This window comes from Sphaerodactylus townsendi, linkage group LG03, assembly GCF_021028975.2.
Source record: "Sphaerodactylus townsendi isolate TG3544 linkage group LG03, MPM_Stown_v2.3, whole genome shotgun sequence".
NCBI classification, from domain to species: Eukaryota; Metazoa; Chordata; class Lepidosauria; order Squamata; family Sphaerodactylidae; genus Sphaerodactylus; species Sphaerodactylus townsendi.
In genome coordinates, this window is record NC_059427.1 from 13,274,464 (window position 1) to 13,301,768 (window position 27,305).

The window sequence follows — 27,305 nt, forward strand, 5'->3', positions numbered from 1 at the left end:
CAATAGGAATACAACCAATATTCTTATATGAACACACTACAGGTTTAAACAAGTTCTGTGTTAATGTAATCAGAAATTTTAATGTTGCCTAAGGCTAGTGTGGTATAGTGGTTAAGAGCAGTGAACTTTAACCTGGAGAACCAGGTTTGATTCCCCACTCCTCTACATGAGCAGTGGATTCTTATCTGGATTTGTCTGCAAGGTGACCTTGGGTTAGTCACAGTTCTTCGGAACTCTCTCAGCCCCCTCCTATGTCTGTTGCTGGGAGAGGAAGGGAAGGAGTTTGTAAGCTTCCTTGATTCTCCTTATAGGAGATAAAGGTGGGGCATAAATCCCAACTCTTCTTCTTCTTACAAATTAAACATAACTTTTGACATTTAATTTTTTTTACTAGCAGCAAAGCCCATTGTGGGGAATATGCAATGGGGCCAGCCAAGAGTGGAAGAATAAGCATCTCCCCTGCAATGGGCTTTAGTTGGGCTGTAGTGCTGCTCCCTGCTTCCGCCATGACACTTATCTGGTTCTGTGGCTTCATGGTGGGAGAGGTTGGCAAGTGTGCCTTGCAGTAGGTTGGAAGGTGATAATAGGTGGAGGGTGGAGAGGAGTGGCTTGGGGTAAGGGTCAGGTGGCAAGGGGAGGGTTGGGCGGAGGAGGATGGAATGGAGTGGCTTGGGGTGGCTTTGGGTAGCAGATTAGGAGAGGGTGGAATGAAAGGCTTCAGATGCGGGAGGTGAGAAAGATGAGGGTTCTGGGGGGCAGGGAGGCAAGGTGAGGCCTGGGTTGGGAAGAGGGTTGAAAAGTCAGCCCCCAAGCCACTCCATTCCATCCTCCTCCGCCCAACCCTACCCTTGCCGCCTGACCCTTACCCCAAGCCACTCCTCTCCACCCTCTACCTATCATCACCATCACATTCCTCCCTTTTTTTGGGGGGGGGGGGGGGGAACTTTAAAATTAGAATGCTGGACGCCACTCCTCCCTTTCGGGGGAGGGGAGGGAACTTTAAAAATGGACTGTTGAACGCCATTCATTTTATTGAGATTTATTGTATATTTCTCAGAAATAGTTTTTTTTACGGTTTTATCGCTGCTTTTAAATGTTTTAGTTATTCTACATTGTTATTCCTTGTGTTGTACACCGCCCAGAGCCCCTGGGGGATGGGGCGGGATAAAAGTTTAAGAAGATAAATAAAACAAATAAATAAAGTTAGGCTTGGAGTGGGGGAGGGGTGGAAAGTGTGACTAGGGGCGGGAGAGGGTTGTTAAGTGAGCATGAGGCTAGGGAAGATTGGCAGGTTAGTACTGATGTGGGGAGAGTGGCAAGGTGAGGGTTAGGACGGTGGAAGGGCTAGGAAGGTGAGGCTAGGGGTGGGGAGGGTTAGCAGGTGAGGCTCGGGGTGGGGAAGGTTAGCAGGTGAAGCTTGGGGTGGGGAAGGGTTGGAAGATGTGGCTAGGGGTGGGGAGAGGGTGGAAATATTAGATTTGCGGTGGGGGTGTGGATAGGTGTGTGGGAGGGTTGGTAGGTGATTATGAGGGTGGGGAGGGTTAGCAGGTTAGTATTGGGGTGGGGGAGGGTGGCAAAGTGGGGTTTGCGGTAGGGGAGAATTAGGAGACAAGGCTTGGTTGGGGGAGGGTGGGAAGGTGCAGCTTAGGATGGGGTGAGGGTGGAATTGGGATGGTTGGGGGTTGGGGGGGAGCTCTGTTGGCCCAGCCTTTGTTTTGGAGGTGGGGTGGGGGGCCGGGGAGGCTTGGCTGGGTCCGTGGAGCACCTGCTCTTTGGCCTGGCTTCCCGGCCGAGAATCAACTGTTCCACAACAGGGCTGACTGTTGGGTGGGAGGTGGGAGGGCATCTGGGGGCCACAGAGCAGTGGCACCAATGTCACCCTCCAATGGGGGAGCAGGACTCACTTCATGAGTCCTGCTTCTTCAAACATGGAGTCGATGTGTCGATGTGTTAGTGTTTTATTGTGTAGGATTATCTATTATAACCCAGCAATTTTAAAAAAATCTACTGAATCATTAAAACAGAAAACTGAGCAGTTTAACATGAATATGAGTTTTCAGACTAAAAACAATACACTACAAAAAAATCCTTAATTAAATGCCTGGATAAGAGACAGTAACAGATAGTAAGAGTTTTAAAAATTTTAATGCCACCTTTCTCTACAGACTCCAGGTGGCTTATTGGCTCTTTCCCCTTCATTTCCCTAATCAGACACTCTGTGAGGTAGGTGAGGATGAGACAGTTCTGAACAAACTGTGACTAGCCCAAGGTCATACACGTGGCATGTAGGCCGGCGGAAGCAAATCTGGTTCCCCAGTTGAGACTCCAGTGCTGAAGTGGAGGAGTGGGGAATCAAACCAGGTTCTCAGATTAGAGTACATCTGCTCTTAATCACTGTGCCACGCTGGCTCTCATAGAATGTTTTGTCCTGGTACATAAAGGAAGGAACAGATTTACCAGGCAAGTTTCAAGAAGATCCTGTCTCCTCAGGGAACCTGGGAAGCTGTAAGTACAGAAGTCAGAAATATGTGGCAAACAATTTTAGAGCTTTCAAGCAACCGTTGCTAGAATTCTTGGGAACAACCCATGCTGATAAATGATTAAAAATCCATTTGTTTTGCAGTGGAGACAGAGCAGAGAACACCAACCCACCTTCATAAGATTCAAATCTCTTTATCAGGAAACCACACTCCTCAACAATCCGGTCTTCAATGGTCTTCTTGCCCATTCCGTAGTCCCGTAAGGTAGTTAACGCAAACCGCCGCATCACTCTCCAGTTCTCACCATTAGCAAAAACAATACCTGAATGGAAGTGAGAGCCAGGAATTTCTAACAATTAAATGATCAATTTTAACCATTATATTAATCGTTTTTAAAAATGTAAATAGTTATTTATAAACATTTATAAATATTTAAAAAGGCGCTGCATTTTTATATACATCTGTAAAAAGACCCAGGACTTTAAAGATTGTGATATTTTATAGTCGGAGACCTCGTGCATCAGTGTTAATATATATGGACTGTATTTCACGGTGTAATGCTAACATCATAAGAAAATTGTAACAGCTCATTTTAAGAACATAAGAACAAGCCAGCTGGATTAGACCAGAGTCCATCTAGTCCAGCTTTCTGCTACTTCCAGTGGCCCACCAGGTGCCTTTGGGATCTCACATGCAGGATGTGAAAGCAATGGCCTTCTGCTGCTGCTGCTGCTCCTGAGCACCTGATCTGTTAAGGCATTTGCAATCTATGATCAAGGAGGATCAAGATTGGTAGGCATAGATCGACTTCTCCTCCATAAATCTGTCCAAGCCCTTTTTAAAGCTATCCAGGTTAGTGGCCATCACCAACTCCTGTGGCAGCATATTCCAAACACCAATTGTGTGAAAAAATATTTCTTTTTATTAGTCCTTATCCCCCCCCCCCCCCATCATTTTCAATGTATGCCCCCTGGTTCTAGTATTGTGATAAATTATTTTATTATTTTATTTTATTTTAAATTATTTTAAATTATTGTTCAATGCTATAGCTCCTGAAGTGATTCAGGCAACTTCAAATTTCATAGATAGCTGATGTGACAAATGCACTTATCCTGCATTCAGATTACAGGGTGGACCCCGCCCCTGAAAGAGTTAAGCCCTGGCCAGCCCTGCTTGGCCAGAGAAAAAACGCGCATACTATAAATACTGTCAGTGAGAGTGCTGAAGGGTTCTTGCTTTTTGGTCTTTGGACTTTTTGGCTCTGTGTGAACTTGTGTGCCTTCGGGTACTTTTTGGTAGCAGCGTGAGGAGAATCTGCCAGATCTCTCACGGCTGTTGATTAGGAATAGCTGAGGAGGCTATTCAGTCATCGAAAACCCTGAGTTTGGAGGAGAGTGTCCGCCCTCAGGTGTTTTGTTTTGTTTTGAGGGAAACCTCTGTAAAGTCTGAAAGTCTGTCCTACACATTTAACATTAGTCTTGGGAGGCCCAGTTCCTGTGGCAGAGAAGCCAGATTTTGGGAGTGTGGGAGAGGGAGGCTGTTATGCCTGAATCCCACTGGGCGTAGACTGGGTGTTTTATTTTGTGGTGAGGTACAGCGGACTGAAAACTTTATTTTTGTGAGGGAGCGTAAAACCTCAACAGTAACATCATTTAAAGAAACATCTTTTTTCTGAAACAAAACCTTAAGTAACGTGACACCTGTGAGTGTCCATTCTAAAAACTGAAGTAAAGTGCCTGAAACCATTAAGCTTTTAAGAAACAAACTTACTCTGAAACCGCTAAGCTTAATCAAACTCTCTCTGAAACCAATACGCTTGTTTCCTCTCCAGTTTACCTTTGTGAAGCCAGCAATAAAAGTTTTAAGTTTTTGTTCATTTAAAAAAAACCGTTCCAGTTTATTTATTTTTCTGTCTGTGTCTGTGTGTTCCCCAGCAAGGGTGGTGACCGTGTAAAAATCAGTTTGAGTGGGCTATAAAAATAAATTTATTTTGTGGTGGCAGCGAAACGCAGAACATATAAGCGCCTTACGTTATAGCTGACAAAGTGGATTAAAGACCCCATGAAATGAGAATTCTGTTGATATTGCCAGTAACCTTGTTCTCCTGTCTCTCAAGTTAGACACCACTGTCTCTCAAGTTAGACCTGGATTTGAAACAGTTTGGTTCTGATGGACAGAAGGTTTTGGCGTACTACGCGATTAATATACTGTGTCTCTAGACCCTGGTGATCATGTATACATTACTTGGGGGCATTGCTGACTATGGTGTGTGTACATTTTTGAGAGCTGTTTAACAGCCAACTGCTTATGGTTTGTTTCTGTCCATGATTAAAATTTGGAAGTATATATTTCTTTCTATTTGGGTTCAGTGGTATTTTTGTATATGGTTTTTATTTTTATTTTATATTCACATTTATATTCCGCCCTTCCCAATAGGACTCAGGGCAGCGAACAACATAATATAATCAAAATAGTCATCAAACAACATAATAAAGAATAAACAGTAGAAGAAGACTCTAAACGGGGAACTCCCTTCCCCACTATGCCCATGGGAGGCCAGCCATGGATACAGGTCAGGTTAGCTGGCTAGATGGAAATACCTGGCAGAAAAGTATTGCAGGACTGCGGAAACTACTGAAGTCCCACAAAGCCTTGATCTCACTAGGAAGCTTATTCCACCAGGTAGGGGCCAGGGCTGAAAGAGCACTGGCCCTCATGGAAGCCAGCCAGACATCCTTTGGGCCAGCGTATTGTGAGTCATAATAATCCAGTCTGGAGGTGATCATTGCATGGATTATTGTGGCCAGGTCAGAATGGGAGAGATATGGGGCCAATTGCTGAGCCTGTCGCAGATGGTAAAAAGTCACTTGGGTGGTCTTGGCAACCTAGGCCTCCAGCGATAAGGCTGAGTCCAAGGTCACTCCCAGGCTTTTGACTGATGAGGCCAGCTGCAAGACATCGCCATCCAGCGCAGGAAGGCAAAAGTCAACCGGTCTCGCCCCTCGCCCCACCCACAGAACCTCCATCTTCACCGGATTCAGCTTCAGTCGGCTTGCTCTCAACCAGCCAGCCATGACCTCCAAACAACGCTGGAGAGCACATGGGGCAGAGGCCGGGCAGCCTGCCACCATGAACATGAGCTGGGTGTCATCTGCATATTGGTGGCACCACAGCCTGAAACTCCAGACCAATCCAGCCAGGGGGCGCATGTAGATGTTAAAAAGCATCAAGGAGAGGATTGCTCCTTGTGGCGCCCCACAGATCGTGGGATGATGCTTAGAGTTCTCTCCCCCCGATGTTACCGCCATCCCCAGTCTTGGAGAAATGAGGACAACCAATTCAAGATTGTTCCATGGACTCCGATGTTGGCTAGGCGGTGGACCAGAAGGTCATGATCTACCGTATCAAATGCTGTGGTGAGATCTAACAACACTAGTAGCGTCAAACCGCCTTGATCTACCTGGAGCCGGATTTTGTCCACGATGGTGACCAAAACCGTCTCTGTCCCATGGCCAATGTGGAAACTGGACTGGAAGGGATCTAATATCACTCCATCATCCAGGAACTTCTGGAGCTGGTCTGCTACTAATCACTCAATTACCTTACCTCATACCTTCGGGACCGCATTACCCATATGTCCCTACTCTACTGAACGCAGAGGCCAATTTACTGACAGTCCCTGGCCCCTCCATGATGCGGCTGGCCTCCAATCTAGGGGCTTTTCAGGACTCCTTTACAACCCCTTGGCCCCTCGCCAGGCTGGAACACCTCTTCCTCCAGCTGGGTTTGAGGCCCTGCAGGACTCTTGATGATTTCCCCTTGGAGGGCCATGCAGGTAAAGATCGGAGTTGTTCCAGCGGAGCTGTTGGAGTGTCCCAGCCGGCTGAAAGGGTGCTCCCCCTTCCATTTTTATGGAATTAGGGTCCATTACCATCTGTTGGACCCACCCTTTATTTTCTCCTCTCAGGAGGGTTTAAGAGGGATATTGTGGGCATTGTTATGTTATGCATTAATCGCTGCATTTTAATTGATATTATTTAGAGATTAACTTATATTTGATTTTATGTTTATCTGTATTTGAATGTTATGTTGTTCACCGCCCAGAGCCCTTCGGGGGTTGGGCGGTATATAAGTTGAATAAATAAATGAATGAATGAATGAATGAATGAATGAATGAATGAATGAATGAATGAATGAATGAATGAATGAATGAATGAATGAATGAATGAATGAATGAATGAATGAATGAATGAATGAATAAATAAATGACAGATTTGAAACTGGGCAGTAATTGGCTAGATCCAGGGGATCTAATTGAGAACTTTTCAGGAGCAGGTGAACCACTGCCTTTTTAAGCCAGCCTAGAAAAACTCCTTGCTCAAAGGAGTTATTGATGATATTCAACAAGTGGCCCCAAAGCTCCTCCCTGCTGGCTTTCACCAACCAGGAGGGCACGGATCAAAAGAACAAGTGGTAGGTTGAACAGCTGCCAGAGTCCTGTCTGCAACACTGGGGCCGAGACAACTGAAGTGGTCCAAACAAGGACCAGAAGACAGTCAAGGGGCCTCCAGTTCCCTTACTGCATCAACTGTGGCAGAAAGGGCCTAGCGGAGGGACAAGATTACACCAACTCAACCTCACTAACTAGCTAGTAATTAAAAAAAATACAATACAATAATAAAAACTTAGCCCAGTAACTAACACTAATACTATAACTAATACCCACATATACTACCGGTAAGCTAAGTCTAATCACTACTACTGAGTTAGCACTAAAGCTTAACAACTCTACTACTTCACAACCTGACAACATAGTATAACACAAAAAGGGAATAACTGACAATGCCTAAAGTAGCCCAACTTAACCTATATTAACCTAGCCTAGTCTAACCAATCCTCCCCTCCCCCCCCCCGGTGATATAACATTAAAATTAAAACAATTATGAGACTGGGTAAAAGCAACAAATGTAAACCCTAATAAAAGGAGATAACATCCACACTTGTTGGTCCAGTGGCTAACACCCTTCCTTGGTAGTAAGTAGCTATGAAATTTGACACAGAGTCCACTATGTTGGATCTCTTCCCCAAGGCCTTTGCCTGCAATATGGCAGACACCAGTCTTCTCTCTGCAGGCCCGTTGGTACTCCCACCACCCACAGGCAGTCATCGTTTCAACTGGCATTGCCACTGTTTTCAGGCACGCCCAGCTAATAATCTGGCTGTAGGCGCTAGAAGGCTTCCAAAAAAGGCACTGACAGGGGTCTCTGTTGCCTGACCCTTGCTGCCACCAGGGGACAAATGCCTTAGCAGACCAGGTGCTCAGGAGCAGCAGCAGCAGATGGCCATTGCTTTCACATCCTGCACGTGAGCTCCCAAAGGCACCTGGTGGGCCACTGCGAGTAGCAGAGTGCTGGACTAGATGGACTCTGGTCTGATCCAGCAGGCTCGTTCTTATGTTCTTATGACTCTAAATGCGGTTGCTGCCGTAAAACGATCCCTATGTGCAGCCAGGCCCGCACGGTTGTAGCGCTTACATCACTCATCGGCAGCCTCCGCCTCCTCCGTTGCCACCACCTGGAAGCCTCCACTAAACCTTGGGTGTGGACATTGTCGGCCAGTCACCACTCGGGGCGCCTGTCATTGGCTCCCTCCGCCGGTGTTTCATTTGTCATCGCCAAGAGGGATTGTCCCCGTCAACTGGCCGTGATGTAAAGACAAGTCGACCACCAGGTCGTAAGTACAGCTGCTGCCACTGCTGCAGGCTCACAGCTACCAACAAAGTTCAGAGTAAAATAAGTCCAGCCGCTCCAACCCACCGAACACATCCCGGTCTCGATAGTTCACAAGGTAAAAAGGTTGTAAAAATAGTAAAACTTGTAAAAAAAAACAGTATTGTAAAAACCCAGTATTACTAGGTAGTTAAAAATACTTTATCGGAGCTCTGCGGCTCCAGCGCCATCTTGAATCTTAGCACTGCAATTGAATTTTCTGACGTTATCTTGCTAATATTTATGTACGGCAAAGAGCAAAGGCTTTTGTATCACCTTGCTCAGCCACCATTGCCATCTCCATCCAGGAGCCACACATAAATGCCATTTACCCTCTAGAGGCCAGCAAACCTATGCCGGAATACCCCGTCCCTTGCAAGTCCTCATTGGAGCAACTGGGGTTTGGGAATGGATGGGAGGAAAAATTGGGTGTTGCTCAATCATGTAGACATTGGATAAATTTTTAGAGCATTGCAGGATGTGGTTGATATGAACATATAGTTTATAATGTTTTAAGCCATTGTATTTAATCATATAAGTTATATGAGTGTAATTCGCTGGGTACCAATCACTTCAAAAACTTACTTTCGTTGGAAGAAACGAAACTTATAGGGCAGCCTGACACTGAGTTTTTCAGGTGGTTTGGGAAAACAGGGCCCCACCAGGGAGATAAGAAATTAGCAAGAGCTCACAAACACAGATAAGGGCGAAGTAAAGCTGGGTTGCTATAGCAACCAAGATCTCTGAACGGGCCGAGATGACATAGAGAATACACGCCCAATTGTAAAAAGCAAGGTGGGCCCTAGAGAGGAGTGGAAGATTCAAATAGCAATGTGTACGTATTCCAAATCTAGCCAATGGTTAGAAGACAAGGAGGGATGTTTGTAAGAGGGTATAAATTATGTTACACAAGCAACAGCCCCTTTGAACCTCCTCCCTGTTGCTAACAGAGGAGAGTTCCCTCTTCTGCACAGAATTGAAACAATAAATCTCTGAACACTGAAGAAGCTTTTGGGATGGTTATTTTAGTAACCGGACAGAGCCTTAGCTCTGAGGACAGGGCCTTGTCACTTCAGGGGGAACACAAGCTTTTGTGAGTCAGAACTCACTTTTTCAGATGCAGTTTTAGGGCAAATTTATGAGAATTTGGGAATTACACAGGGCTTTCCTGGCTTGTGCAGTTTTGAAAGAGGCCTGGGGGAGTGGATTAAGCAAGAAGGAGTAGGTGGGTTACTTGAGGCATTACAACTCCCAATTGCCCACCGAGAGTGTGGCAAATTTCCAGCCTCTGCTCCAGTTCCCCACCATTGGGGAACTGAGGAGTGGGAGGGAAAAAAGGCATCTACATAGTGATGCTCTAGAACAATGGTGGCGAACCTCTGGCACGGGTGCCAGAGGTGGCACTCAGAGCCCTTTCTGTGGGCACATGCAAACAGAGTGCCCCTCCACACACACATCTAGGCTGGCCTGGGCCGCTGGGCTCGATTATTAGCATTAAACCTAAGACCTAGTTTTGGGGAAGCAGTGTAGGTAACCCTGTTAAGCGCTGTTAAACCCCACTGATTTTCATGTGAAGAACTTAAGGGCAATCTTTCACCTGTGAGTAAACTTGCTTGCTGGCAATGGGGCTTGCTTCTGAGTAAACCTCCTAGGGTCGTGATTCACCCGTTGGAAGAGTTCCACGGTTGCTTCAAAGCAAAGCCAACGACTACCACCAAGCTTACTCCTGAGTAACGCACGCCAACTGTTTTTTTCTAAACTAAAACCTGAGTATTCGGGTTAAATTGCCGCGTTGGCACTTTGCGACAAATAAGTGGGTTTTGGGTTGCAATTTGGGCACTCGGTCTCGAAAAGGTTCACCATCACTGCTCTAGAAATTTTTCCTAGTTTCTATTGTTAAGGCCACACAGACTATGGATGCAGCCCAGAGGATCACCTGGAGGTGACAGCACATCCTCTTCAAAACCCACTCTCCTCAGACATGGTCCACAAAATTTTGTAGTATTTTTCTGGAGGTGACAACCAGGGGTAAGCAGAAAGAACAGGAAGTGTGATGCCTTCCTTCAAATGTACCAATTAAGGCAACAACCTCAGCCAATCTTGATCTAGACTCAGGTTTAGATGTTACCTACTAGCGCAGGCTAGGAGAAGTTTAAATGGCTATGAATATGGAGATTATCTTTCGTTGTTGTGTCTAGTAGTCGTTAATGGACTTCTCCATTAAGTGACACTCTTTCCCAGTGGTGGGATCCAAAAATTTTAGTAACAGGTTCCCATGGTGGTGGGATACAAACTGTGGCGTAGTGCCAATGGGGCTGGGCGGGGCAAGACGGGGGCGTGGCCTGGCATTCCGGGGGTGGGGCATTCCTGGGCGGGGCTGTGGCAAGGACGCGGCCGCTGCGCCAGTCCTTGGGTGGGAAACGAATGCACGCAGGCGCAGGCTGCCACGCACGCCTGTGCACCTCCTGCTAGATTGCTTCAAGTTCTGCGCGCTACTGCTGAGAGGAGGGGCATAACTAAGGCAAAAATCACGTGGCAAAATCGCCAATTAGTAACCCCCTCTCGGCACACACAAATAATTAGTAACCTACTCTCGGGAACCTATGAGAACCTGCTGGATCCCACCTGTGCTCTTTCTTCATGAATCTGTCGAATCCCCCTTTTCAATCATTTATGCTTGTGGCCATCACTATGTCCACTGGCAGTACATTCCATGGTTTAATTGCTAACCAAACAAAGAAAGATTTACTTTTGTCCATCCTGAATCTATTCATCAACTTTATTGGGTGTCACTGAATTCTAGTATTTTAGGGGAAAGTTCTCTCTCTTCTCTTTCTCCACTCTTAGCCTAATTTTAATGCAGGGCACAGAGATAAGCTAATGGCTACAGGACTTCAGAACATAGTTGAAAAATTAGCAAGATATTCTTAAGCTATAAAGTATCTTAGTTATTTAAACAGAGACCATCTCCAACAGCACCATTTGAGATGGACTCTCAGTGCTATGCATCACATGCAGAGTGGAACAACAGGAATGGAGGAACCTCACCATAGCCTTTATTAAATTTTTCAAATATTGGGATGAAGGCCCTCCCGGCAAAAGCATCGGCCTGGTTCACAAAAGCCTCCTTTACAGTCTCATACCCTGCCAGCACTACCATTTTCCGAGATCCCATTTGAATGCTGAACACAGGCCCATACTGCTTGGATAACTGAAAAATAAACAAGGTAAAAAGTGAGAAGCATTATTCTTCTGACCTTCCCAGTCATTAGATGCAAACAATCACTCAGGGAAACAAGATGGCAAATCCAGACCCATCATTTTATCACTACCGAACACTGTTTGACAGTTTCAATAATTTATTCACGTACCACCTCCCAGCCAGGATATGGTGTAGGCAGGATTGCCAACAGGTCTAGATAGAAAAAAGTGTTCTATCCCTTTAATAGAGTCTTATTCACACACTATCAAAGGGACACAACATTTTCCTTCAGGCCTATTCTTAACCCTACATACAGATAACATATACCAGTGGTGGCGAACCTATGGCACGGGTGCCAGAGGTGGCACTCAGAGCCCTTTCTGTGGGCACACGTGCACAGAGTTCATGTGGGGGGGGGGAGAGGAAAATCACCCCCCCACACACACACACATCTAGGCTAGCCTGGGCACGATCCTTTACCTGGGAGTAAGCTCGGTTGCTGGCAATGGGGCTTGCTTCTGAGTAAACCCTCCAAGGGTCGTGATTCACCCATTCGAAGTGTTGCACAGTTGCTTCACCAAGCTTACTCCCAAGTAACATGTGCCTCGGAGCCAACCGTTTTTTTCTAAACTAAAACCTCAGTATTCAGGTTAAATTGCTGTGTTGGCACTTTGCAATAAATAAGTGGGTTTTGGGTTGCAATTTGGGCACTCGGTCTCGAAAAGGTTCGCCATCACTGACATATACAAATACACAGTAATCATTTAAAAAAACTGAGAAAACTTGCAAAATCGTATTCATAGATTGCTTTTGATCACAGAGTGCATTCAGGTTTAGGAACCCATGTTGGTGGGTGGAGGTCAGAAAAGACAAGATCCTGGATGGTTTACTCTTGGGATGAAGTGGGAGATAAACTCTGAGAGGACCCTGGGATGGAGAGAGCTGAGGTAAAAAAAATGTCCTGTGATTTCTACTGGAGAAGTAGTTCTTTTTCAGAGAAGAAGGCTAACTGTGGAGTTGATAGGAAGCAAAAGAGTTGGACCAGTGTTCACCTGACCCAGCTTTGAGTCCAACATTTAGACTTCAGGAGCAGCGGAACTTATTTTGCATTGGGTAGACCTCAGAAAGTGACTCAGCTACAGTATTTCTCTTCTGGGGTTTGTGATCAGACCCCAGAGACTAACAGAAAATTCTTAAGCTAACTTTCTCTTTTCTAAGCTCACTGACTTTGCATGGCCTCACAAGAGTATAACTGTACTGATGATGATGCTGTCTTTGGAGATGCTGCCTTTGGAATTTATTCTGGGTTATTTTCCTCAACAGTCTTCAAAGGAAGCTCTGGGTCAGGGGTCGGCAACCTTTACCACCCAACCTTTACCACCCAAAGATCTACTGAGCTGGAGAGGCCGCCTCCGGTTCGGCCCCTCCACTCACCTTTCCTTCCAGCACTGAAAGGTGAAGGCGCCGGGCAGGGAAACCCCCTCTGCCCTCCTTCTCCATGGGGCAGAGGGAGAATGGCGTCTGCAGCCTGCCCAATGCTGCCGCCTCTCACGCTGCAGAAGGCAGCGGCAGTGGGCAGGGAACCCCCCCTCTGCCCGACAGAGCAGGCAGACGCCTGCTCCATAGGGCAGAGGGGGGATGGCGGCTGCGGGGATGGCGTGGGGGATGGCAGCTGCTCTGGAGGAACACGCCCACGCTACCCTCTGACCTCCAGGGGTCAGAGGGCAGTGTGGGCACGTCCCTCCAGCCGTCCAGAGCAGCGCTGGAAGAAGTGAGTGGAGGGGACGCGAAAAGCAGTGCCCTCACGCATGGAGCCGCCTCCGGTTTGGCACCTCCACTCACCCTTCCTTCCAGCGCTGCTCTGGAGGGCTCAAGGGACACGCCCACGCTACCCTCCGACCTCCAGGCCATGCAGAGCCACAGTATAAGACTGAAAGAGCCGCATGCGACTCTGGAGCCGCAGGTTGGAGACCCCTGCTCTGGGTAATGTCCAACATGCGTTTCCAGAAGTCATTTCTGGATGCCATCAGAGTGGGGATAAACTTGACCAGATCTTGTTTTTCCAGGAAGTAATGCAGCTGCCAACCTTGTAAACAGGCATAATGGCTGCCCCTCTGTACCAATCGATCTAATAGCACCCCCCTACAAACTGCATACTTCAAAGATTTACTGAAGCAAGAAAAAAACAAACACGCTACATTTTTCTTTTGTTATTCCACACACAACAGCCTGCACTTGGGGCAGCACCAGTGGCAGAGGGCCAGGGGTTGGGGTGAAGGTGTGTTGTGCCCAGCCCCTTCCCCTTTTCCTTGCGACCCCCAGCCCCCCCGCGGTGCCCCCCGCCCCTTCCCACATTAACCTTAGTTCCTTTTCTTTTTCTAGTACTTTTTCAGGCTGAAAAAAGCGGCCTATTTACAGTTCAGGCTCAAAAATGGCCTGAGGAACTACAGTTCCCAGGAGACCTTGGGGCTCACAAGGTCTCCTGGGAAGTATAGTTCCTCAGGCAGTTATTAGCCTGAACTGTAAAGAGGCTGCTTTTTTCAGCCTGAAAAAGTACTAGAAAAAGAAAAGGAACTAAGTTAATTGAGGGAAGGGGGGTGGGGTGAGGGGGGCATGGGGGGTGGGAAAAACACACTGCGCACCGGGTGCAGTTTGGCACCGCTACGCCTCTGGGCAGCACCATTATGATTTTGTCTGCCCAACAAGATAATCAACAGAACACAAGGATCTATGACTGCCACAGGAACCACAACAACATTGTCATGTGCGGCCTCTTCAGATCCACGAGGTGGAGACTTCCAATAAGTGGTAATGATCTTGGTCCTGGGGGAAAATTTTGGCAGTTTCCATTCCAGAAACTGCCCATTTTCCAAAGAAGAATCACCGTAAGGCCCAACAGGAAAAATGTGGGAAGGGAATCCATCCAATCCATTCTGTGTCACTGGGAAGTTTTCTGAAGCGATTACGAAGAGAGTCTGATCAAGGAGAGTCTGTGTCAGCTAAAGACAGTAGAATGAGTTGCGCAACTACTTAATAATTATACAAACTGTGCAGACAATTACATCAGACACTGTCTGGTTGTTTGCTCTAGTGAATCAGTTATAGCTGTCCTCTGTAACAAAAAGTCGCTTGGCTTCCTTCAAACTTCTTTTCCCTTTTAGCCATTCAATTCCTTCCTTAACTATACACCTTTCCTTGTGTGGGTGGTATCCACTGCTGCATCTGTTGGCACTGCCTCTGGCAGAGATGGGGAATGGGTGGTGTAGTTGTGGGTGACACCTCGGGATTTCTGCCGATGCTCAGGGAGTAAGACGGCAGAGAATTGTCCGATAAAGATGGAGCAGTTGGCCAGACTATTGGTGGTGGTAATAGCTCCTCCGGAAGGGAGGGGAGAATACCAGGCAATTTGTCCATTGACCGGAGTCCCAGGGGGCCAGCCCGAGGTTCCGGATTCAATGGAGGCTTGCGGACTACCATGATCGAGGAACCAACAGGGGCCGTGAAGGCACTAGGGCACAAACTAAGTTCCATGAAGGTTCCCATGAGCAAGGCAGCCTGCTTGGGTTTATTAGCAGTCTGAACGACCTGATACAAGGATTTGATTGTCATCAGGTCCAGAGTACCGCCAGGGGGCCAGACAGTTCCCCCTTCTAGTCGGTAAAGGGTCCACCCTCACACAGGCTTTGCAATTTTTTCTGCAAGCCTTTTATATGGGGGGCTAATGCCATTCAATTATGAAACACACAGGACAAAGCTGAGCCTGTCAACTGGGGCCCCTTGTCCCCCTTTTTGTTGAACAGTACCATTTCAAAGGGTAAGGGTTTCTCCCCTTGCAGCTTTATGTGTCCCCTACTCCCGTTTGCACGCCCCTCTTTAAGCACAGTTGGCTCGAGGCCTTGGAAGTTCCAGGCTCTGTTACAGGATCCCCCTTTTGTTCACTAGGGCTTGCTACTACAGAGTTTCGCCCTCACTGAGGCTCACTAAGAGTTTCTCCTGCAGCAGGGCTCTGTCACTAGGGCTTCCTTCAACTCAAAGGACTTGAGACTTTGAAGGCGTCCAGGAATTTACATAGACAAGACGAACCTTCTTTATTTAGACACACAGGAGGGAAGACCAACAACACACAACATAGAGAATACTACACCTGTCTCGGCGAGAAGATGTGGATTCCAGTAGAGGGGGTGGGCTAGCCGACGCCTTCGGGGCTCCCTTGATTCAAGCTTTCTCGGAACTGTGGATCCTCAAGAGTCTGCCTGCTCCCTCTCACCTTCAGCGGGCCCGGAGAAAACAGAGCCGGGGCGCACCCCCGCTGGGGAGGGGTGAGACGGGAGATGACCCGGCAGGACCCCAGTATCCGAGTCTGCCTCTGACTGTTTCGTATAATAAAGCTTACTACCACAATGGATATAATTAATGATTTAATTTTATTAAATCTGGCAGCATCTCTGCCTGCCTCAAAGGAACCGCACTGATCATACAATTGTCACTGTTCTTATAGGGTAAAAACAGCTGAGGCATCATAAATGTTGCAAAGCCAAACCCTGTCAATACATGACGTTTCAATATTCTCATCTGTGATGGAATAGTACTGTAAAACTAGCAAAATCACACATGACTGTGAAAAGCATCTTTGCCTTTTGATCTCCGGGAGGGAGGACAGGAAACTATGCAAAGGGAGTGCTTCAGGATGAAAACTTCAAAGGAGCCCTAAGTTACCTCTCCTTGGCCTGAACAGAGGAGTTTTTTTTTTTTCCTGGGAAGGGGAAAACAAAGGTTTTGGAATTCCATCTTGAGATGTGGTCAGAGAAGGATCTCTGGGCCATGGGTTCCCAGAATGGGGACCAAGAACCAAAAGGGAGGTAACCAGCTAAGCAATCCCTTAACTGCATCTAAGTTTTATTTCTTTTTGTTTTCTGTTTTTCAATAAAAATCGTTGAGACCTCAGCTGGTTGGAGTTATTGGAGAAAAGAACCCAGGTTTTAATGAAACAAGCGTGGCTCTCCCAGGCTTGCTTTCGTGATATCATCATTGTTAATTATGGCACTACATTGTTAAATAGCATTCTTAAGAATATAGTTTCTCACATGGCTTGACTTGTACCTAGATTTAATTCTGCTGAGCAGTTCTTTTTCTTACACACACTCTTCTCTCCCAGCTGGACACTTGCTAGAGTGAGAAGTATCTTTTTCTCTTGGAATGTGGGGAGAAACAGTAGAGGCTGTTTAGAAAGCAAAGTGCCCTTTGCTGTATATTTCCTGAGCAATGATTCTTAATACTTCTAAAATGCCTTCCAAGAAGACTTGCTTGGCAATTACATATCGAAAAAGCACTAGCTTTGTAGCTGAAATGTTTAAATGCTTTATTTCTATTTTCTAATTTCTAGGTTTGTGCTTTTAGATATGCTTTATTTGAAGATATTATTTTCATGAGATTTGACTTGCATACAAGCATAAGTTAGCTTAGTATTACAGCTAGTGCAACAAGTATCATTTTCTGGAATGCAGGAACACTGAATGCTTTCTCTTAACTTTGGGGCTTTCCCCACTGACAGAGTTGAACTGGTATCTACCTAGGTTCGCCTCAATGAATCCCCATTGCCACTAAGCTCAACGTTGTTTTGTCTCAGTCCGCCCCACCCCCCACCCCCGCCTCAGAACTGCACCATCCTTGTTGCAGTTATGAACTACACTTTTCTGCCGGAACAAGGTTGATACCGCCTCGAAGCTTCGAAGTGGGGAAGAATCAAAACGACGCCTCATCCATTCAACCAATCACGAGCCGCTTTTGTGGCATGCGCAGAATAGGAGAGTTGTGGCAGGCAGAAAGCGCATGTAACTGTAAACTGTAAAAACTGTTAAAAAAAGAACGCTCCTGTTTCCCGCGGTAACACAAGCACCAATCACGATCGAGGAGCGAAACAGACACCAAGATGATCCCACCCACTTAGCTCGGTTCCAGGGGGCCAACTCAGTTGCTGTGGGGACAGCCTGGAATCACCCTCCACTGAAGGGAACCGAGTCGACCTTAGCTCCCTTCTGTAGTGGGGAAAGCCCCAAATACACTTTTTTAATGATTCCGTGCAATGACTTTAAGCTGTATTTTACCAAAATCTTTTTCAGAGAGCTTGCTTAAGGCCTATATGATTTTGCCTTAGTTAGAAAACCTTAAATAATTCTATTGCTGATTATAAATCCTTAGAGCTGTGCTAACACATCTAGAAGTCACGAGGGGGCAGATGCCCCAGGCACTGCTTGGGGAAGGCAGCAGGCAGTCCGGAGGCCCCACTACACTCAACTCAGAAAAATCCATCTGACAGACGTAGCATCCCAGGTGCCAGAGTACGGAGAGAAGAGACCCAGCTTTGATCTGTGTACCCCGCAGGTTCCGATGGTGGTGGGATTCAAATAATGGCTGTTAAAAAGTATTTAAAAATATTTTTAATATCACTTTTTAATTTTAAGTATTAAAATATTAATACTTAATAAAAATATTTTAAGTATTAAAAAGTGATATTTTAAATTTTAACAACAAGCTCTACAGAACCTTTGGAACCCCCTGAATCCCACTCTGCCCCGAGATAGGCACAGGGCAAAGCCCCTGTCCACAGAGCAAAAGCTCTGACCGGTTACAAAAATAACCATCCAAAAGCTTCTTCATGTTCAGAGATTTATTGTTTTCTTTCAATTCTGCGCAGAAGAGGGAACTCTCCTCTGTTAGCAATAGGGAGGAGGTTCAAGGGTCTGTTGCTTGCGTAACATAATTTATAAGCTCTTACAAACATGCCTCCTTGTCTTCTGACCATTCGTTTGAGTCAAGAAGACGTGCAGACCTGGTCATCTCATCCCACCTTTTACCACACCTTGCCCATTCCCATATTTGGTGAAACTTAAGTCAAAAACACCTTGCGTAAAAGGTTTCCATAACAACTACTGGTTTCTATTTTACCTTTATCTGTATTTGTGAGCTTCTGCTAATTCCTTATCTCCTTGGTGGGGCCCTGTTTTCCCAAACCACCTGAAAAACTCAGTGTCAGGCTGCCCCATGAGTTTTGTTTCTTCCAACTAAAGTAAGCTTCTGAAGTGCTTGGTGCCCAGTGAATTATTCTCATATAACTTGTATGATTAAATACAATGGCTTAAAACATCATAAACTATATGTCCGTATCACCTGCCTCCAACTCCATATAGCATTCAGGGGTCAGTCATGCAGTTCAAGGTTGGTCTGCACCTGGACAGGCTCAGCTTTGAAGTGCAGGCTCCAGCTTAAGGCCCATAGTTTAAAACTGGACGCAGCCAAGCCCAGCATTGAACTGAGTGCTCCTGGTCGCTTGAAAATAACAGCCTAGACAGGGGAGCAATTGACTCCTTCCTGTATGCCTGCTATAGCAATACAACCTTCTCCCTGAAGAGAAACACAGAGGCCCAGCAGGGAGGGAAGCGTGTTGCTGGAGGGTGGTTTTTGATAGCTGTTATTTGGCCTAAGGCACTCCCCAACCGACTCACACACACACAGGTCTTTTTCTGTCAAAAATTCTGTCAAAAAAGATGCATAGGAAACTACTATATCAATGCTGCCACCAAAATTCTGAGATAAAAATAATATGGAACTTCAAGAGGCTTTTGAAAGATAAAACACAAAAAACTAGATTTTATTTTACAAGGGTTTCTTCTCAGGTTGTTATTACAGAGAGGTACTTTAGCCTTACTAGTTTCTTTAGGCAGTTAACTTTTAAAGGTTACAGAATAAACAGTTTCTTTTAAATAGATATTTCAGTTAACAAGATTTAGGTTCACTTAAAGATGGCTGTTTCAGTTGACAGTTGACTTCACTTGCAGTTTCTCACACGCACAGGTGACTTTACTCAGGGTAAACATTTTCAGCACGGTTCTGAACATTCTGGCCCCTTCCGCACACGCAAAATAATGCGTTTTCAAACCACTTTCACAACTGTTTGCAAGTGGATTTTGCTATTCCGCACAGCTTCAAAGAGCACTGAAAGCAGTTTGAAAGTGCATTATTCTGCATGTGCGGAATGAGCCTCTGTTAAAACTCCCACCCTTAACTCCAAAGGGAACTCAAATGGCCTTGGGGCAGATTAAGGTCTGGAGTTTCACTAAACCCACTCTTAACTCTGCCAGTTAAGCTAAACACACCCTCATGGGCTCTCCGGCTCAGTATCTAGATGTGGTCTCCTCATGACAATAGCCAAGCACTCTGTGATCTTAGGAGCGTCCCTGTGTATTCAGTTTCCCTTTTGTTTTCCACCCTCACGAGGACTCCTAGCCTGTCTTAAAGCAATATAATCACTCAATTGGGTTCTAGAATGAATTAAAAAGGTGAGCAATCTAGTGGGCATAGTGATTTATGAAGCAATTTTGTTCTCTTGAAAAACACTCACATTCAAACCATGTTAGTAATTGCATATATTTCTTTTCTGTTGCTGGCACTCTTGTAAGTTGATGTCAGTTTAGTAGTTCAAGTTGGTGATTTCTTTGATTGAAAGACATCTTAAGTGCGTGAATACAAGAAAAGACAGCAGACACAATTATTGCTTTTTCCACGTACACTGAAACAAACAGGAGCTGAGGTCCAAATGTCATCTTGATGATATCCAAACATCCAAAAAAGGTGGAATCTATTGGTTGGACCCAACCAGCTTTTGAACTGGTAAAAAGGGGGCCCATTCTGAACATCCACAAGACTAAGCTGGGGATAATGGGACATGCATGGACAAATGCCATGGGGGAAAATGTAGTAAGAACATAAGAACATAAGAACAAGCCAGCTGGATCAGACCAAAGTCCATCTAGTCCAGCTCTCTGCTACTTGCAGTGGCCCACCAGTTGCCTTTGGGAGCTCACATGTAGGATGTAACAAAGTAACAAAGGGACTTGGAGCCAAAATGGGTGAAACAGCTCACTGGATCTAACTCTATGAGCGGATTTCTCTGAGGTTACTACCCAGAAAAGTTTTCAGCAGGCAAAAAGTTGCAGAAAAGACTGAGATACACACATAGAAGCAAAGCAAGACAGTGAACTGAATGTTAAGAGCGTGACAAAGCACAGCACTTGTAAGGTATTGGAGGCGTCATCATCCCAACCATGGGTGTCAAGTCCAGGTCTTCTTTAGACATTCCAGGTGCAGGCAGGAAAGTGAATCTCTGGAGGAGACTTGTAAAGAACAAGAAGAGTTCCATTTTGGCCAGGGTTTCCCCTGCACACATTCTCCGACCTGTGACAATGAAAATGGAAGATGAAAGCCCAGTTAATTACATTTCTTTAGAATGTTTTTCTACTACCACTGAAACAGTGCCCCAAAGAGTTTGCCACGGAAAGGTGAAAACAGACAGTCCCAATCTAAGCAGGTCTACTCAGAATCCTACTCAACAGCATTTACTCCCAGGAAAGTGTTCTTGGAAATCCATTGCTAGAAACAATAAAAAATATTACTCTTACTGAGAGAGAGCAGTATTGATGAAAGAATGACGAATGCCCAGTGAAAGTTCTCGTTTCATGCCAAAAGTGTTCAGAGTGTTCGGAGTGCCGACATTTTGGTTTTTCAAAGTGAGAGATGGACGCCTGTGAGGGCATTCTTCCAAATAAATGTGCTTAGGCTTGAGCACCTCATCTATTAACTAAGCCCACATATTTCTAAAAGTAGATACCTGCAGAGAAAGGCATGAATGCGTCTCTCTTTACAAACTTTCCATCAGAGTCCAGAAAGTGCTCTGGGTAGAATTGCTGGGGTCTCTCCCATTGAGTTTCATCTTGCAGCACAGAGCACAGCAACGGGAGGATAAAAGTTCCCTGCAAAGTCAAAGCAAAATCATTGAAGAGAACGAAGATCGTTTCAAAAAGTAGCCACATTGGTCTGAAGTAGAAAAGCTAGACCAGTGATGGCGAACCTTTTTGAGACCAAGTGCCCAAACTGCAACCCAAAACCCACTTATTTATCGCAAAGTGCCAACACGGCAATTTAACCTGAATACTGAGGTTTTAGTTTAGAAAAAACAATTGGCTCCGAGGCGTGCGTTACTCAGGAGTAAGCTTGGTGGTAGTCAGTGGCTTTGCTTTGAAGCAACCATGCAACTCTTTCAATGGGTGAATCACGACCCAAGGAGGGTTTACTCAGAAGCAAGCACCATTGCCAGCAACCGAGCTTACTCCCAGGTAAAGGATCACACTTTAGTTCTTCGCACGAAAATCAGTGGGGTTTAACAGCGCTTAACAGGGTTACCTACACTGCTTCCCCAAACTAGGTCTTAGGTTTAATGCTAATAATCGAGCCCAGCGGCCCAGGCCAGCCTAGATGTGTGTGTGTGTGTGGGGGGGGGGACTCTGTTTGCGTGTGCCCACAGAGAGGGCTCTGAGTGCCACCTCTGGCACTTGTGCCATAGGTTCGCCACCACTGAGCTAGACTCAAGTCCAGGAACACCAAAACCACCAAAATTCTGGGGGTAAAAACTTTTGGGGGCTCAAAACTTGGACTTTCAAAAACCTATACCCCACAAACCTTGTTGGTCTCAAATTGCTACTGGAGTCAAATGAAGAAAATCAATAAGCCAGCTAAGCTCATAGCTCAGGGGTCGGGAACCCGCGGCTCATGATGCCATGCTGACTCTTCTTCGCCGCTGTTCTGTGAGCTCCAGGAGCCGGTCGCTGGCCCCCCTCTTCACCGCCCTGCGAGGGAGAGCAGGGAAGGCGTGGATCAATAGCCGGGCGCAAGCCGGTTAAGCCCGCAGCCAGCCCGGGGCCCCTCTTCAACCAGGGCGGGCGGATCAATCGCCCGGCGGCCGGCAAGGCCGAGCCGCCGGGCCTCTCTTCAACCCGCCCTGCGCGGAGCAGGGCGGGCGGATCAATCGCCTCTTCAACCCGCCCCTCTTCAACCCGCCCTGCGCGGAGCAGGGCGGGCGCATCAATTGCCCGGCGGCCGGCAAGGCCCATCTATGCCTGCCCTGCAGGCGTGGGGTGTGTGAGCGGGCGGGGGGGGGCCGAGCGAGCAAGTGGACGGGGAGCGGAGGGGGGGGCGAGCGAGCGAGTGGGGGGAGCAGGGGAGGGGGAGCCAAATGGCTCTTTGAGGGGAAAAGGTTCCCGACCCCTGTCATAGCTAAACGCGTGACCCTTCAGACAAAGAAAATGGCAACTCTGCATAGGGCCCTACATGTGAAAAGTTTAAGAAAAGCAAAGTAAGCATTTGACTTGGCTTGCTAACATAGTAAATGTTACAATAATTCAGCATGAACCTTGGTTGTGTTTAAGTTCGATATGTTTAAGTTCATATTATTTCAACCAAAAGGTCGAGGAAGTACTTCGTTCTCTTACACTTAAATTAATGGGATTTAGCATGGCTTAACTAACTTCCACAAAATATTTGAAAACAGGGTCTTCTGAGAAATAAATGAATTGAGATTGAATACTCAACTGAGCGAAGGTGGAAAGTTAATGCAAGGAAGTAAGATTCCTCACCTTGGGAATGGAGTAGCCTTTCAAAGTGACATCCACAGTCGTTGCTCGTGGCACACTAATTGGGACAATATTAGAGAACCTCTGGATTTCATGGATGACTGCATCTGTGTATGGCATTTGGGGACGGTGTTCTGTCCGTGGCTGAGCAGACCCAACCACCCGTGCAATTTCTTCTTGGACTTTATCTGAGAAAATAAAGTATTTATTTCCACAAAAATAAACCTCATGGTTCAAACTGCACCCGCCAAGTGTGGAGGAGTATGGAATATAACACTTTTCATAAATGCATAACACATAGATATACTTGACATCTCTTCTAATACTGAACTTTGCCAAATCTTTGGATACTGTAATCCAGTGGTTGGAGCTGAGAATGGCCAAGACAGATCTTTAAACAAACCTGAGAAAGGCTCTGAAAAAAGCAGAAAAATGTGAAATCTGAAAAAAAAAACCATCAGGAAATTTTTAAAAAATGATAAATTGAGTCACTGTAGCTTAAGGAACAGATTCCCTCAGTGATTATTGTTAGGCAATCATAGCATTGTAAGGCTTGTTTCTTCCAGTGAAAACAAGGGGGAGAGGGCAGAGCCCTTTTATAAATCTATTTTGGCCTTTGAGAAAGGGCACCTTGGGGTTATCAGCTGTAGGTTTTGAAATCCCTGGACATTTTGTGGTGGAGTCTGAAGAGGACATGGTTTTTTTCGGTGTGGGGAGAGGTCTCAACCAAATATAATGCACAAAGTTCAACTGTCCAAAGGAGTTAATTTCTCCATGGGAACAGACTTTTTATCCTGAAGTTCAGTTGTAATTCTGGAGACCCCCAAGACCCAGCTGGAGATCAGCAACACTCGGCCTGAAATCAGCTTCTGGATCACTTGATACCATCCGACTTCCATGCCTCTACTTGGCCTCCCTGTTTGCTCTTCTTCCACAGAGGCCACCGTATGAAAGCCAGTGAGGTGTAGTAGAGTTTCCCAGTAGGGTCTGGGAAACTCAGGTTCAAATTCCCATTTTGCTGTAGAAGCTCACTAGGTGATTTTGGACTAATCACATACTTTCTGGCTAACCTACTTCACAGGGATGTTGTGCAGATAAAAAGGAGGACAGGGGAGTAATGTGATCTGCTTTGGTCCTTGTTGTGGGGAAGGTTGGACTGTAAATTAAGTAAATGAATAGTAAATAGCTGAAGGTGGGAAGTAGATAAAAGGTTGGTTGGTGATTGAAGTGGAAAAGATGATGCAGGGACAGGGGAGAGGACATGACAGGAGCGTGGAAAGAGGAAATAGTATAGAGAGAGGGATTGGGGGAAATTGAGGTTCCACCTCAGAAGTCCTTGAGGCAGCCCTGGATTAAGCAAAACAAGCATGTGCTGAGGGCACCAAGGGAAAAGAGGGCACCACAGGAAGTGAAAAAAGTGCACCACCACACACAAAAAATTACATGGCTAAAAAAAGGGTGTGTGAAAAAGGAGCCACAAAAAGGTTAGTGCAGCTTCAGATGAACTACGGTCTCACAATAAAGTCCTCTGTATTGTCGAAGGCTTTCACAGCCGGAATCACTGGGGTGCTGTGTGGTTTCTGGGCTGTATGGCTGTGTTCTAGCAGCTAGAACATGGCCATACAGCCCAGAAACCACACAGCACCCCAATAAAGGGCGTTCCCCACAGAGAAAATGAGGGTGGTACAAACCGGTTTGATTTGATTCGGGACCTTTTCAGGGCGGTGTCATGGTCCCCACTGCAGCCAAACGGCTCCTATTCCCGGCGACGCAGCAGCCATGCTGAATTCCCCACTGCTTGTGGATCTGCCGTGCGATTTGCTCAGGGGCTTCCTGATTGGCTGCTGCTGCTCCTGGGCGGTTCTTTTTTTTTAAAAAAATTTCCCCTGACGGTTTCACATCTGTGCGAGTATGCGCAGACCTTACACAACGATGAGACGAAGAAACGGCTTATAAAAAGCCTCGTCCTTTCTCACTTGCCAGGTGGGTGAGGGGTAGCGGAGTGAGGCTGCGGGGGGGGGGGGGGGCTGGGTTGGGTTTTGTGGTTAACCTCTGGTCATCCTGTGGAGGCACTCAGCCAGACAGAGGAATTGCGGGGGGGGGGGGAGCAGCAGGAGGCACCCAGCAACCTGCGAAGGAAGGGCCCGTGCCAAGGACCAGCTCTCGCCTTCCTTGCTCAGGTGATTTCAGGCTGCCGCGCAAAAGACGTCTTTTCCCCTGGCCAGCTGCAGTCAGTCCATTGCAATCCTGTGCTCTAAACTCAGCCGGGCTTGGATTGCAATCGGGGAGCACGTTTTGACCCAAACAGCAGCATCAACCAATGCAGTGTTATTTTTAAAGGGTCGCTGCAAGCCAAAAGCAGGGGTTTCATATTTATTCAAACAATCCAAAATCGGCCCCAGTTCCTTCATGCACGTAAAAAATTAAAAAAGACTTCCCTGTTTCTGGGTGAACTTGAACTGACAACCTCTTGCTCAGCAGCGCAAAGCTTAACCAGCTATGCTATACAGCCACTGCTGGTTACTTTGTGGAAATGCAACTGAAGTACTGCTCCCACCGCCGCCATTTCCTTCTCTACCCCATGGAGCAGGGAGCTGAGCCTTCTTCTCCGTGGGGCAGAGGGGGTCCTTGGCGCTGCCAGCTCCTGTGGCAGGAGAGCGCCGAGCTTAGAGGCTTCAGCACCCCTTTCTCTCCCAGAGGGACTTTCTTAGAGCAGAGGGGATGCTGCAGCCTCTCAACTCGGCGCTATGGGCTTGCTCCTTTTTTTTAAGCTGAAAAAGGGACCTTTCTCAGTTAAAAAAAAAAAAGAGCACGCCCATAGTGCCAAGAGGAGCACAGTACAATTGCATATTGTGTACAGTTCTGGGCACTGCAATTCAAGAAGGATATTGAGAAGCTGGAACGGGTCCAGAGGAGGGCAACCAAAATGGTAAAAGGTCCGGAGTCCGTGCCCTACGAAGAGAGGCTTAGGAAGCTGGAGATGTTTAGTCTGGAGAAGCGAAGGTAAAGGGGTTACATGATAGCTATGTTTAAATATTTGAAGGGATGTCATGTCGAAGAGGGAGCAAGCTTGTTTTCTGCTGCCTCAGAGACCAGGACACGGGGTAATGGATTCAAGGTGCAGGAAAAGTGCCAGTCACACAATCCAGTAATGAAGGAGTTAATTGTTGCATGCTAATTAGTTAGTGAGGTCAGAAGTCAGTGACCAGGTAATTGATACCTATTGGTTGGGTGGGCTACATGCAGGTCTGCACGTAGGCTTTAGATATATCTTCTTTGTGTTGCACTCTGCACGTGCTCACTCACTCAGTCAGTCAGTCCGTTGAGTTCAGTCTATAGCTTAGTAGCCATGTAATAGTCTAAGCAGCAAGCTGGCTGTTGGTGCTAGCTAGTAAGAAAGATGTTTATTGTTTTCTTCCAAGTTTCCCTTCCCTGTAGTAAGTAAACTTTATTTCAGTAAAGCAACTGGTCTCTGCCTCATTATTGCATTAACTCTGCTAAATAAGTATTTGTCCACACAACAAAAAGAGATTCCACCTAAGCATTAGGAAGAACTGCCTGACTGTCAGGGTTGTTCGACATGGGAATTCACTGCCTTGGAGAGTGGTGGAGTCTCCTTCTTTGGAGGTTTTTAAACAGAGGCTGGATGAACATATGTTGGGAGTGCTTTGACTGTGTGTTCCTGCATTGCAAGCAGTTGGACTTGATGACCCTTGGGGTCTCTTCCAACTATATAATTCTATTCTATTCTATGAAATAAAAAACAGTCTATATCAGCAGTTCTCAACTTGTGGGTCACGACCCCTTTGGGGGTCAAACAACCCTTTCTCAGGGGTCACCTAAGACTCTCTGCATCAGTATTCTCCATCTGTAAAATGGATAAATGTTAGGGTTGGGGGTCACCACAACATGAGGAACCGTATTAAAGGGTCGCGGCATTAGGAAGGTTGAGAACCACTGGTCTATATTGTGAATGGCCTGCAAGTAAACTGAATTATGAAACTTGAAAATGGGGAAATATCTCTTGAATATGCAAAAGTAGAAAATGGTTGAAGCTAACCACACTGATCCACAGTAAATGCCAACAAATACATTTTATTAGAACCAATCAAAATTGGGTGGGTTTTGACTAGGCTTGGTGATTTGGCATGGCCGAATCGCAAAAAAGCAGAATCGCAGCGCAATTTGGCAGATTTGGCTAGTACAATTGCGCTTTGATTATGTGTTCCTGCATGGCAGGAGGTTGGATGATGTCCCTTGGGGTGTCTTCCAACTCAATGATTCTATGATTCTAAGTGTCAATTTTTTATCCCTTTTAATGTATAAGTAACCATTGGGTTATAGTTTTATGTCTTGTGTAATGACTATGAAGACCAATGGCCAGTGCAATAAA

General features: G+C 46.3%; 2 protein-coding genes across 2 annotated transcripts in view; both read right to left on the reverse strand.

Annotated features, from left to right (window-relative positions):
• The window catches only part of LOC125428770 (cytochrome P450 2K4-like), a 32,038-nt gene extending 17,656 nt beyond the window's left edge, over positions 1-14,382 (reverse strand). Inside the window, exons 1-4 of the mRNA XM_048489399.1 lie at positions 14,207-14,382; positions 12,525-12,531; positions 11,297-11,459; positions 2,653-2,802 (exon numbers count right to left, since the gene is read on the reverse strand). Coding sequence (XP_048345356.1) covers positions 2,653-2,802; positions 11,297-11,459; positions 12,525-12,531; positions 14,207-14,382 — 496 coding nt within the window. The remainder of the gene's footprint in view (positions 1-2,652; positions 2,803-11,296; positions 11,460-12,524; positions 12,532-14,206) is intronic.
• A 6,111-nt stretch (positions 14,383-20,493) lies between these two features.
• Positions 20,494-27,305, reverse strand: part of LOC125428763 (cytochrome P450 2K6-like) — a 62,377-nt gene continuing 55,565 nt past the window's right edge. The window contains 2 exon segments of the mRNA XM_048489386.1: positions 20,494-20,681; positions 21,115-21,256. Coding sequence (XP_048345343.1) covers positions 20,494-20,681; positions 21,115-21,256 — 330 coding nt within the window.